General features: G+C 42.5%; 2 protein-coding genes across 2 annotated transcripts; both read left to right on the top strand.

Annotated features, from left to right (window-relative positions):
• Nucleotides 1–943: 943 nt before the first annotated feature.
• LOC111947982 lies at nucleotides 944–3,771 on the top strand. Its single transcript, XM_023959098.1, has 2 exons — nucleotides 944–2,838; nucleotides 2,948–3,771. Exons 1-2 carry the CDS (start codon nucleotides 1,924–1,926, stop codon nucleotides 3,140–3,142), a joined length of 1,110 nt encoding a protein of 369 aa, XP_023814866.1. The 5' UTR covers nucleotides 944–1,923; the 3' UTR covers nucleotides 3,143–3,771.
• Nucleotides 3,772–8,447: 4,676 nt separating this feature from the next.
• On the top strand, nucleotides 8,448–11,275 carry LOC110017657. Its single transcript, XM_020714314.2, has 2 exons — nucleotides 8,448–10,342; nucleotides 10,452–11,275. The coding sequence occupies exons 1-2, from the start codon at nucleotides 9,428–9,430 to the stop codon at nucleotides 10,644–10,646; spliced, it is 1,110 nt and encodes a 369-aa protein (XP_020569973.2). The 5' UTR covers nucleotides 8,448–9,427; the 3' UTR covers nucleotides 10,647–11,275.
• Nucleotides 11,276–11,497: the final 222 nt, after the last annotated feature.

Here is an 11,497-nt window from a genome sequence, read left to right as displayed (position 1 = left end):
AAAAGCTGCTGAAAAATGTATCTTTTTAAAATTGCAATTTCTAATTTGGGTTTTACATTTTTTGTTCCATTTTTTGTGATTGTATTAGAAAGATTTGTTATTTATTTGGTGTTTAAAGGTGGTACATAATGTATATACACAATCTTCTTAGAGACATTTGCTATATGTTGTGTTTGTTGTCGTTGTAGTTTAATTTCTTTGGATGTATTGAAAGGAAATGAAAAGAAGTTGCAGCATTGATTAAAAAAGCATAAAAGAGACATTTACTGTCTGATGTTACATCTGTTTGAGTGTACTGAGGCTGGGTTCTGTTTTGGAGCACATTCATATATTTTGTTTGTGAAAAAAAAAAAAGATAAAATATAAAGTTAATTGTATTTTGGATGAATAAAAAAGCAATGATTAGTGCTAAGGATGTATAAAAGACAAACAAAACAAAGGAAATTGCTGTATTTTAGTGTTGAACTTGGCCTTCTAACTGTTCTACTTTCTGTCTGCCACTCCTGGCTAATTTACATGTGAGCACACAGCCGGGGGGGGGGCTAACTCCACTCCTGCAGCAGGGGAGACTGATGAAAAGCTTGAGGATGTAAGATTGAATAAATAAAATCCTAGAGTTGACCAGTTCATTTTATAAATGTAAATATTTTTTATTTTGGTGCTGATAAACTAAACAGATGTTATGATAAAAATATTTGCTTGAGTCAAAATGTCCAAAAATTTGCTTTCAGCACAATAGGGTGATTAAGGTGGTTAAATGTTTCTCGTACGTATAGTGCTGCTTTTCAAACGTGGAGCTTTGTAAGACGCATCTAATTCTGAAATCTCAGCTTCCTGAGACAAACGGCTGATTTCCTATGAAGCTTGATTATATGATCATGCTTCATGATCATTTATGAACTGTTATGTCTTGCTGCTTCTGCTTTGCTGCATTCCATGTCATTCTGCTCACCTGGCAGGTGAAGCCAATGATCTTGATCAGCACCTGCCAGGTATTTAAGTCAGAGGAGGCCATAACCAGGAGAGAGGCATGCAGAGAGAGCAGAGCAGGAGGCTGAGGAACAGTGGGTTGAGTTGGAGCTGTGCTGGTTGGTTGGTTGTTTCCATTTTTGATTCCCTCTTGGTCCTCAGCAGTCTTATACTGCTGGGTTTTGTTATTTTAGTTTGGGGTTGGACCTTGGTAGTCCTTATTTGCGGGCTTTGTTTATTTTGTTTCAATAGTTACATTTTGTTAGGCAGCCTTAGCAGGGACCTGCTGACTCCGACGGTCAACGTGGCTGGGTCAGTTGTCTCCCTGAATTATTTTCTGTTTGGCCAAGGCTCCAATCCCTTTGTTTTGTCTATTGTTGGGACCAGCACAGTAATTATTGCTTTCTGTTTTACAGGACACAGGTTATTTCTACCATCTAATAAACTGTGTTCCTAAACTTTGGTGTCCATCGTCCATATGTTTTGGCCCCTTTTTGATTTACCCCTAGACTGGGACAGGTTTGCCTGTCGGGGGCCGTAACATATTTGGGGGCTCGTCCTTAAAGCTTTATCCCGCTTGACCAGTGGCAGTTTTTGTGTTGGCAATACTTATTTGGAGGTCTGTCTTTATACAGCCTGTATTGTCTTTGTCATCTGCCCAGGGTTTTGGGGTGCTGGAATGCGCATTTGTGACTCGTGTTAGCACTCCGTTTTGGGGTGCTTTTCTTTGTGCCTCGTGCTGACACTTTGTTTGGGCTTATTTGCTCATTTGTGTAGATTTATTTACACATCTTTGGACACCAGTTTGTGGTTTTTGTGTAATCTTCTGCTTCGGTTTTTTCCCTCTCTCTCTTACTCCTTTGTTAAGCCCCTGCCTGTCAGTTGACTGAGGGTCTGCTGTTTTGACCTGAGTGAAATTTTGTTGCTCCCGTTGGAGGTATTTTGTTTGGGAAGATGAGTTTGCCGGACAGCGAAGCTTCTACGTCTCTCCGTCTTAAGGAGCTTGAGGTTGAACTGCTCCGTTTGAAAATCAAAAAGAAGGAAGTTTGTTATGAGTTTGAGCTCAGAAAAATTAAGGAGGAAAACTACAGGCAAATCTGCCTAAAGGAGCTCGAATTGCAACAAGCCACCTCAGTTGTACCACCTCCTTCCTTTTGTGTGACACCATTTGATGTGGACAAATGTGTTAAATCTGTACCTCCACTAGGTGACAGGGACATTAATGAGTATTTTGCTCTGTTTGAGAATGCTGCTAGGGTGTTGCAGTGGCCTAAAACTGTCTGGTCACTTTTGCTGCGGAGAGTCCTTACTGGGAAGGCACAAGAAGCGGTGGTGTCCTTGCCAGCCACTGAGAGTCTGGACTATGACAGGGTGAAGGCTGAGGTGCTACATGCATATGCACTTGAGCCTGAGGTTTGTGGAGGTGATGGTGGATTTATCAGGAAAACAAATGATCTGGCTGACGACAAAGCCCTGATAAACCAACATGATGATCCCGTCTCTGTTAATCAGGTTTCTGATTTGGTTGGGAAACGTCCTGAAGTTTTTCCTGCCCAAGCCAGAAGGCAGGAGCAGGACGAATCTGCAGAAAAGGACTTTCTAGACCTGAGTGACAGCTTCATGGCTCATTTTGAAACACCTGGCCTGCAGCCTGTCGAAATTCATGTTTGCATTGGTGGCCATGAGGCCAGAGTCCCTGATCCCCCTCCGCTTGGGTGTTTACCCTTTTCTGGAACTGCTTCAAAGGGACCAACTGTGTTTCCTCTGAAGCAACTGATCTTAAACATGCGTTACCTTTTATTAACATCCCACTTAGTAATAGGTGCTCCAAGGAACCAAAGCAGGACTGGACTTCAGTGCCAGCTTCTGGTAATGGATAAACAATCTGAGCAGGTCACTGTGGACAGCACCCTATTACCAGGCACTGAAGGTACACATCAGTTTCCTTTAAACATTTATCTATTATCTCTCTTCACAGAAGCCATCCTCAACTCACACACAACCAAGGCAGACCTTTTACAGGAGAGGTGGCTCTGTGATGATGAACTTGAGAATTCTGGAGCATTTGTTCTTCAAGGACTGGGCCCTACAGGTTTTGAGTTATTCCACCACAAAACCTGTTGGTGGAATGAATCAGTGCAAAAGATCAGCAAGACCTCAAAGTTGCCTTTAAAAAGAACATTTAGTCTGACAGTATTGCTTGTGAACATGTTTATTTTTTCATTTTTCTACTTGCAGGAAACTGGCCCCCATGTTCACAAGTTTATGGGTGGAGGTGTTATGTCTTGCTGCTTCTGCTTTGCTGCATTCCATGTCATTCTGCTCACCTGGCAGGTGAAGCCAATGATCTTGATCAGCACCTGCCAGGTATTTAAGTCAGAGGAGGCCATAACCAGGAGAGAGGCATGCAGAGAGAGCAGAGCAGGAGGCTGAGGAACAGTGGGTTGAGTTGGAGCTGTGCTGGTTGGTTGGTTGTTTCCATTTTTGATTCCCTCTTGGTCCTCAGCAGTCTTATACTGCTGGGTTTTGTTATTTTAGTTTGGGGTTGGACCTTGGTAGTCCTTATTTGCGGGCTTTGTTTATTTTGTTTCAATAGTTACATTTTGTTAGGCAGCCTTAGCAGGGACCTGCTGACTCCGACGGTCAACGTGGCTGGGTCAGTTGTCTCCCTGAATTATTTTCTGTTTGGCCAAGGCTCCAATCCCTTTGTTTTGTCTATTGTTGGGACCAGCACAGTAATTATTGCTTTCTGTTTTACAGGACACAGGTTATTTCTACCATCTAATAAACTGTGTTCCTAAACTTTGGTGTCCATCGTCCATATGTTTTGGCCCCTTTTTGATTTACCCCTAGACTGGGACAGGTTTGCCTGTCGGGGGCCGTAACATGAACATATATAGCTCGTCCAAAATTGTCATATCCATGGGTTCAGAATGGAAGTTTCATCAAATCTATTTAATTTCAGTGAGATCAGACAAGGAATGTGAACGTGAGAGCAACATTTGTGCATGGCGAGATACCCAACTTCGCCGCTCTGTCACGACCACATCCCCGCGTTGAAAGATTTGTTTTTCATCAGAGTAAACTTCAATGGTTTTTCAACAGGTGGACGTCATTTTGAGGTGTGTTTGCTCATCCTACTTGGAGCAGTGATGCTCCAAGTAAAACATGTCATTTCCTGTTGCCAACAGGTGGCGCTACACCTGTTTCGGATTTTTCCACTGCAGATGTGTTCAAAGTCAGACTACAATAATGCACAACAAATTTGGATCAGATTAGATTATTTATGGCTGAGTAATGGCCATTTTTCTTTTCATGGCGTGATTTCGAAACGACCTCAAATTTTGACGCGCCGCCACGGTCACAAACAACCGTAAAAACTTAAAAGCTTCGCAATTTAAGATCGGACATGTGTTTAGTTTACAAAACCAAAGTTTGGAGTCATTGTTCAAAAATCTCTAGGAGGAGTTCGTTCCAGAACGAGGCCTGCAAATGACCAAAATACACCAAAAATGACATATTGACATCAATATAGCAGACTTCCTGTGCGACTGACAGCTTGGTCCCAAGAGACTTTTTTGTAGGTTTCCATCTGATGAACATGTCCTGTAAATATCAAGCTTGTATGTTAAAGAACATGGCGGGGCTCTCAAAAACAAACATGGTAGGTGGCGCTATTGAGCCGTTTCTTGTTCACCCATGCAAGTGCTGTGTATCTAAGTTGGAGATATGTAAGAGGCCTCTCATTCTGAAATCTCAGCCTCGTGATACAAACGGCTGATTTTTTATGAATTTTTAATTACCTGACTGCAACGCAATCAACCACTTCCTGTTTGGTGGTGGCTTACGCAGGCACCGTCAGGTGTACACCCATGAAACTTTAGACGATGAGAGAAGACCCTTATGAGTATCTCCTGTTGTAATTTTATGAATGTCGGACAAAGCACAGAGAAAAGATAGGTCAGAATGTGACATAAAATGTATTTGTCAATATCTAGGTGGCGCTATAGAGCTCGTCCAAGATTGTCATATCCATGGGTTCAGAATGGAAGCCTCATCACCTCTATTGAATTTCAGTGAGATTGGACAAGGAATGTGCACGTGAGAGCAACTTTTGTGTGCATGGCGAGACGCCCAACTTCGCCGCTCTGTCACGACCACACCCCCGCATTGAAAGTTATGGCTTTTTATCAGAGTAAACATCAATGGCTTTTCAACAGGTGGACATCATTTTGAGGTGTGTCGGCTCATCCTACTTGGAGCAGTGATGCTCCAAGTAAAACATGTCATTTCCTTTTACCAGCAGGTGGCGCTACACCTATTCCAGATTCTTCCACTGCAGATGTGTTCAGAGTCAGACTACAATCATGCATATCAACTTTGGATCATATTGGATTTTGCATGGCTGAGTAATGGCCATTTTTCTTTTCATGGCGTGTTTTCAAAATGACCTCCATTTTCGACGCGCCGCCACGGTCACAAACAACCGTAAAAACGTAAAAGCTTCGCAATTTAACATTGGACATGTGTTTAGTTTACAAAACCAAAGTTTGGAGTCATTATTCACAAATCTCTAGGAGGAGTTCGCTCTAGAGCGAGGCCTGCAAATGTCCAAAATGAAGCAAAAATGACATATTGACCTCAATATATCAGACTTCCTGTGCGAGTGACAGGTGGGTCCTTTCAGACTTTTTTGTAGGTCTCCATCTGAAGAACATGCCCTGTAAAAATCAAGCTTGTACGTTAAAGCGTATGCGGGGCGTCGGGACAAAAGTCACTGTAGGTGGCGCTATCAAGCCGTTTTTGTGCGCCCATGCCAATCTCCTATAAAATACGAAATTTTTCGCGACTCCTGATGTGTGTGCTAAATTTGGTGAGTTTTGGGGTATGTTAAAGGCCTCAAAAAGGCGACTCTTCCGGTAGAATAATAATAATAATAATAATTAAAGCTACAAGTAGCATTTAGCGGGCCCGAGCACGTGCCACCGCCTGGCACGAGCGACCGCCCCGTGAGCAACGCCCTGCTCGAGCCATTCTCGTCGTTTTTTCTTGTCCATTCTGGAGCTCCAAGCTAATGTTAATATGACAGCAGCCTGTGGGGGGGGGGGGGGGGGGGACTATAATCTGTTGCCTTAAAGGACAAAGACTTTTGCATATAGCATGAAAAAAATTCTTAAATCTAAGCTCGTTTAGACCTGCTCATTTTCTCATCAAGTAGAAGAAGGTTTTTATCAGATTAAGAAACAAGCAATGATGATAATTGCTATCACTGTCCCTAAGGATGAGAACAATAGAACTCATTCAATTTTCACTACAATGTCTAGATGAGTGTCAGCTATGTCTGATAACTTGGCCAATTAGCTGGACCGGGATCTTACAAAGTGCAGGTGGTTTAACGTCCAGTGTGATGAGTCTGTGGACGGCAACAGTTCAGCATAGCTTTTGGTTTCCACAAGAGAAGAATTCCTGACACATCTGCCCTAACAGACAACTACAAGAGGAGTTGAAATGTATAACACGGTGAAGGAGTTTTTGTGCAGAAAAAGGTACCATTAGAAAAGCTGGTAGCCATACCTGCAGACGGGGCTCCTGCTATGATTGACGACAAACAGGTTTCATCACTCACTGTAAAGCTGACCAAGACTTTCCAAAATGTCTGCATTACTGCTGCTTCTTTCACCAGTAGGCCTTATGTGCAGAAGTGATTGGCTCTGGACATATAATGACTCCTATTGTGAAAATCATAAAAAACCTCAGCTGCAAAGCAAAACAGAACAGGATTTTTAAGGTGCTATTGGTGGAGATATCTGCTGAATATGGTGAATCTGAACTTGTATTCTTGACTGACATTACTGGAAAACTAAACCACTTGATCTGCGAGCTGCAAGACATTGGTAAAACTATATTTTTTTATTGACCAGCCTGCCTGAGCCAGTGTTTTTCTTGTGGGGATCTTTTCTGCCAGGGCTTTCCAGCTTGGTCAGTGGATGTTGCTGCAGTTGTCTCCCTTGCTGGGACAGCTGGAGTTAAACACAGCAGCCTCACGGCTGTGAAGTGGACCCCGTTGGTGTCCCAGTCTGGATGGGCACTGTGGTGATGTTCCAATGTTCAGGCTGGCTCCTGGTATGAAGAGATTCCCAAGTACCATTTCCTAACCGCAGAGCCAAGGATGTGTTTACATGTTTAGGTCAAAAATGTGATGAACAGCTTCATGATGTCTATTGATGTAAGTTTAAGCCTAAACATGTTTCCCTGTTACTAATCCAGTTGATATGGTTCTTATCTGTGTCTAGGTGATAGAAAAGCATTTTTTTATATTTAGAGCTCCAAGCAAACAAACAGTTGTCTATATAAGAGCTTTTACAATTGTGGACTTTTAGCAGGTCTCTGAATACATGTGACCAATGTATGGTGGATTTTCACAGACTTTGTGTAAAACTGAAGGTGACAGAGACTTTGGAGAAGTGGCTACATTGCTCTGGACTTCTTTGTTTCATCCACAGAAGAGTAAAATATGTGATTGATTTTGAAAAGCTGCTGAAAAATGTATCTTTTTAAAATTGCAATTTCTAATTTGGGTTTTACATTTTTTGTTCCATTTTTTGTGATTGTATTAGAAAGATTTGTTATTTATTTGGTGTTTAAAGGTGGTACATAATGTATATACACAATCTTCTTAGAGACATTTGCTATATGTTGTGTTTGTTGTCGTTGTAGTTTAATTTCTTTGGATGTATTGAAAGGAAATGAAAAGAAGTTGCAGCATTGATTAAAAAAGCATAAAAGAGACATTTACTGTCTGATGTTACATCTGTTTGAGTGTACTGAGGCTGGGTTCTGTTTTGGAGCACATTCATATATTTTGTTTGTGAAAAAAAAAAAAGATAAAATATAAAGTTAATTGTATTTTGGATGAATAAAAAAGCAATGATTAGTGCTAAGGATGTATAAAAGACAAACAAAACAAAGGAAATTGCTGTATTTTAGTGTTGAACTTGGCCTTCTAACTGTTCTACTTTCTGTCTGCCACTCCTGGCTAATTTACATGTGAGCACACAGCCGGGGGGGGGGGGGGGGCTAACTCCACTCCTGCAGCAGGGGAGACTGATGAAAAGCTTGAGGATGTAAGATTGAATAAATAAAATCCTAGAGTTGACCAGTTCATTTTATAAATGTAAATATTTTTTATTTTGGTGCTGATAAACTAAACAGATGTTATGATAAAAATATTTGCTTGAGTCAAAATGTCCAAAAATTTGCTTTCAGCACAATAGGGTGATTAAGGTGGTTAAATGTTTCTCGTACGTATAGTGCTGCTTTTCAAACGTGGAGCTTTGTAAGACGCATCTAATTCTGAAATCTCAGCTTCCTGAGACAAACGGCTGATTTCCTATGAAGCTTGATTATATGATCATGCTTCATGATCATTTATGAACTGTTATGTCTTGCTGCTTCTGCTTTGCTGCATTCCATGTCATTCTGCTCACCTGGCAGGTGAAGCCAATGATCTTGATCAGCACCTGCCAGGTATTTAAGTCAGAGGAGGCCATAACCAGGAGAGAGGCATGCAGAGAGAGCAGAGCAGGAGGCTGAGGAACAGTGGGTTGAGTTGGAGCTGTGCTGGTTGGTTGGTTGTTTCCATTTTTGATTCCCTCTTGGTCCTCAGCAGTCTTATACTGCTGGGTTTTGTTATTTTAGTTTGGGGTTGGACCTTGGTAGTCCTTATTTGCGGGCTTTGTTTATTTTGTTTCAATAGTTACATTTTGTTAGGCAGCCTTAGCAGGGACCTGCTGACTCCGACGGTCAACGTGGCTGGGTCAGTTGTCTCCCTGAATTATTTTCTGTTTGGCCAAGGCTCCAATCCCTTTGTTTTGTCTATTGTTGGGACCAGCACAGTAATTATTGCTTTCTGTTTTACAGGACACAGGTTATTTCTACCATCTAATAAACTGTGTTCCTAAACTTTGGTGTCCATCGTCCATATGTTTTGGCCCCTTTTTGATTTACCCCTAGACTGGGACAGGTTTGCCTGTCGGGGGCCGTAACATATTTGGGGGCTCGTCCTTAAAGCTTTATCCCGCTTGACCAGTGGCAGTTTTTGTGTTGGCAATACTTATTTGGAGGTCTGTCTTTATACAGCCTGTATTGTCTTTGTCATCTGCCCAGGGTTTTGGGGTGCTGGAATGCGCATTTGTGACTCGTGTTAGCACTCCGTTTTGGGGTGCTTTTCTTTGTGCCTCGTGCTGACACTTTGTTTGGGCTTATTTGCTCATTTGTGTAGATTTATTTACACATCTTTGGACACCAGTTTGTGGTTTTTGTGTAATCTTCTGCTTCGGTTTTTTCCCTCTCTCTCTTACTCCTTTGTTAAGCCCCTGCCTGTCAGTTGACTGAGGGTCTGCTGTTTTGACCTGAGTGAAATTTTGTTGCTCCCGTTGGAGGTATTTTGTTTGGGAAGATGAGTTTGCCGGACAGCGAAGCTTCTACGTCTCTCCGTCTTAAGGAGCTTGAGGTTGAACTGCTCCGTTTGAAAATCAAAAAGAAGGAAGTTTGTTATGAGTTTGAGCTCAGAAAAATTAAGGAGGAAAACTACAGGCAAATCTGCCTAAAGGAGCTCGAATTGCAACAAGCCACCTCAGTTGTACCACCTCCTTCCTTTTGTGTGACACCATTTGATGTGGACAAATGTGTTAAATCTGTACCTCCACTAGGTGACAGGGACATTAATGAGTATTTTGCTCTGTTTGAGAATGCTGCTAGGGTGTTGCAGTGGCCTAAAACTGTCTGGTCACTTTTGCTGCGGAGAGTCCTTACTGGGAAGGCACAAGAAGCGGTGGTGTCCTTGCCAGCCACTGAGAGTCTGGACTATGACAGGGTGAAGGCTGAGGTGCTACATGCATATGCACTTGAGCCTGAGGTTTGTGGAGGTGATGGTGGATTTATCAGGAAAACAAATGATCTGGCTGACGACAAAGCCCTGATAAACCAACATGATGATCCCGTCTCTGTTAATCAGGTTTCTGATTTGGTTGGGAAACGTCCTGAAGTTTTTCCTGCCCAAGCCAGAAGGCAGGAGCAGGACGAATCTGCAGAAAAGGACTTTCTAGACCTGAGTGACAGCTTCATGGCTCATTTTGAAACACCTGGCCTGCAGCCTGTCGAAATTCATGTTTGCATTGGTGGCCATGAGGCCAGAGTCCCTGATCCCCCTCCGCTTGGGTGTTTACCCTTTTCTGGAACTGCTTCAAAGGGACCAACTGTGTTTCCTCTGAAGCAACTGATCTTAAACATGCGTTACCTTTTATTAACATCCCACTTAGTAATAGGTGCTCCAAGGAACCAAAGCAGGACTGGACTTCAGTGCCAGCTTCTGGTAATGGATAAACAATCTGAGCAGGTCACTGTGGACAGCACCCTATTACCAGGCACTGAAGGTACACATCAGTTTCCTTTAAACATTTATCTATTATCTCTCTTCACAGAAGCCATCCTCAACTCACACACAACCAAGGCAGACCTTTTACAGGAGAGGTGGCTCTGTGATGATGAACTTGAGAATTCTGGAGCATTTGTTCTTCAAGGACTGGGCCCTACAGGTTTTGAGTTATTCCACCACAAAACCTGTTGGTGGAATGAATCAGTGCAAAAGATCAGCAAGACCTCAAAGTTGCCTTTAAAAAGAACATTTAGTCTGACAGTATTGCTTGTGAACATGTTTATTTTTTCATTTTTCTACTTGCAGGAAACTGGCCCCCATGTTCACAAGTTTATGGGTGGAGGTGTTATGTCTTGCTGCTTCTGCTTTGCTGCATTCCATGTCATTCTGCTCACCTGGCAGGTGAAGCCAATGATCTTGATCAGCACCTGCCAGGTATTTAAGTCAGAGGAGGCCATAACCAGGAGAGAGGCATGCAGAGAGAGCAGAGCAGGAGGCTGAGGAACAGTGGGTTGAGTTGGAGCTGTGCTGGTTGGTTGGTTGTTTCCATTTTTGATTCCCTCTTGGTCCTCAGCAGTCTTATACTGCTGGGTTTTGTTATTTTAGTTTGGGGTTGGACCTTGGTAGTCCTTATTTGCGGGCTTTGTTTATTTTGTTTCAATAGTTACATTTTGTTAGGCAGCCTTAGCAGGGACCTGCTGACTCCGACGGTCAACGTGGCTGGGTCAGTTGTCTCCCTGAATTATTTTCTGTTTGGCCAAGGCTCCAATCCCTTTGTTTTGTCTATTGTTGGGACCAGCACAGTAATTATTGCTTTCTGTTTTACAGGACACAGGTTATTTCTACCATCTAATAAACTGTGTTCCTAAACTTTGGTGTCCATCGTCCATATGTTTTGGCCCCTTTTTGATTTACCCCTAGACTGGGACAGGTTTGCCTGTCGGGGGCCGTAACATGAACATATATAGCTCGTCCAAAATTGTCATATCCATGGGTTCAGAATGGAAGTTTCATCAAATCTATTTAATTTCAGTGAGATCAGACAAGGAATGTGAACGTGAGAGCAACATTTGTGCATGGCGAGATACCCAA

The sequence above is a fragment of the Oryzias latipes genome, chromosome 10 (assembly GCF_002234675.1).
Source record: "Oryzias latipes chromosome 10, ASM223467v1".
Classification (NCBI taxonomy): Eukaryota; Metazoa; Chordata; class Actinopteri; order Beloniformes; family Adrianichthyidae; genus Oryzias; species Oryzias latipes.
The sequence above is the reverse complement of the archived record's forward strand: the minus strand, read 5'-3'. Positions and strand labels throughout refer to the sequence as shown.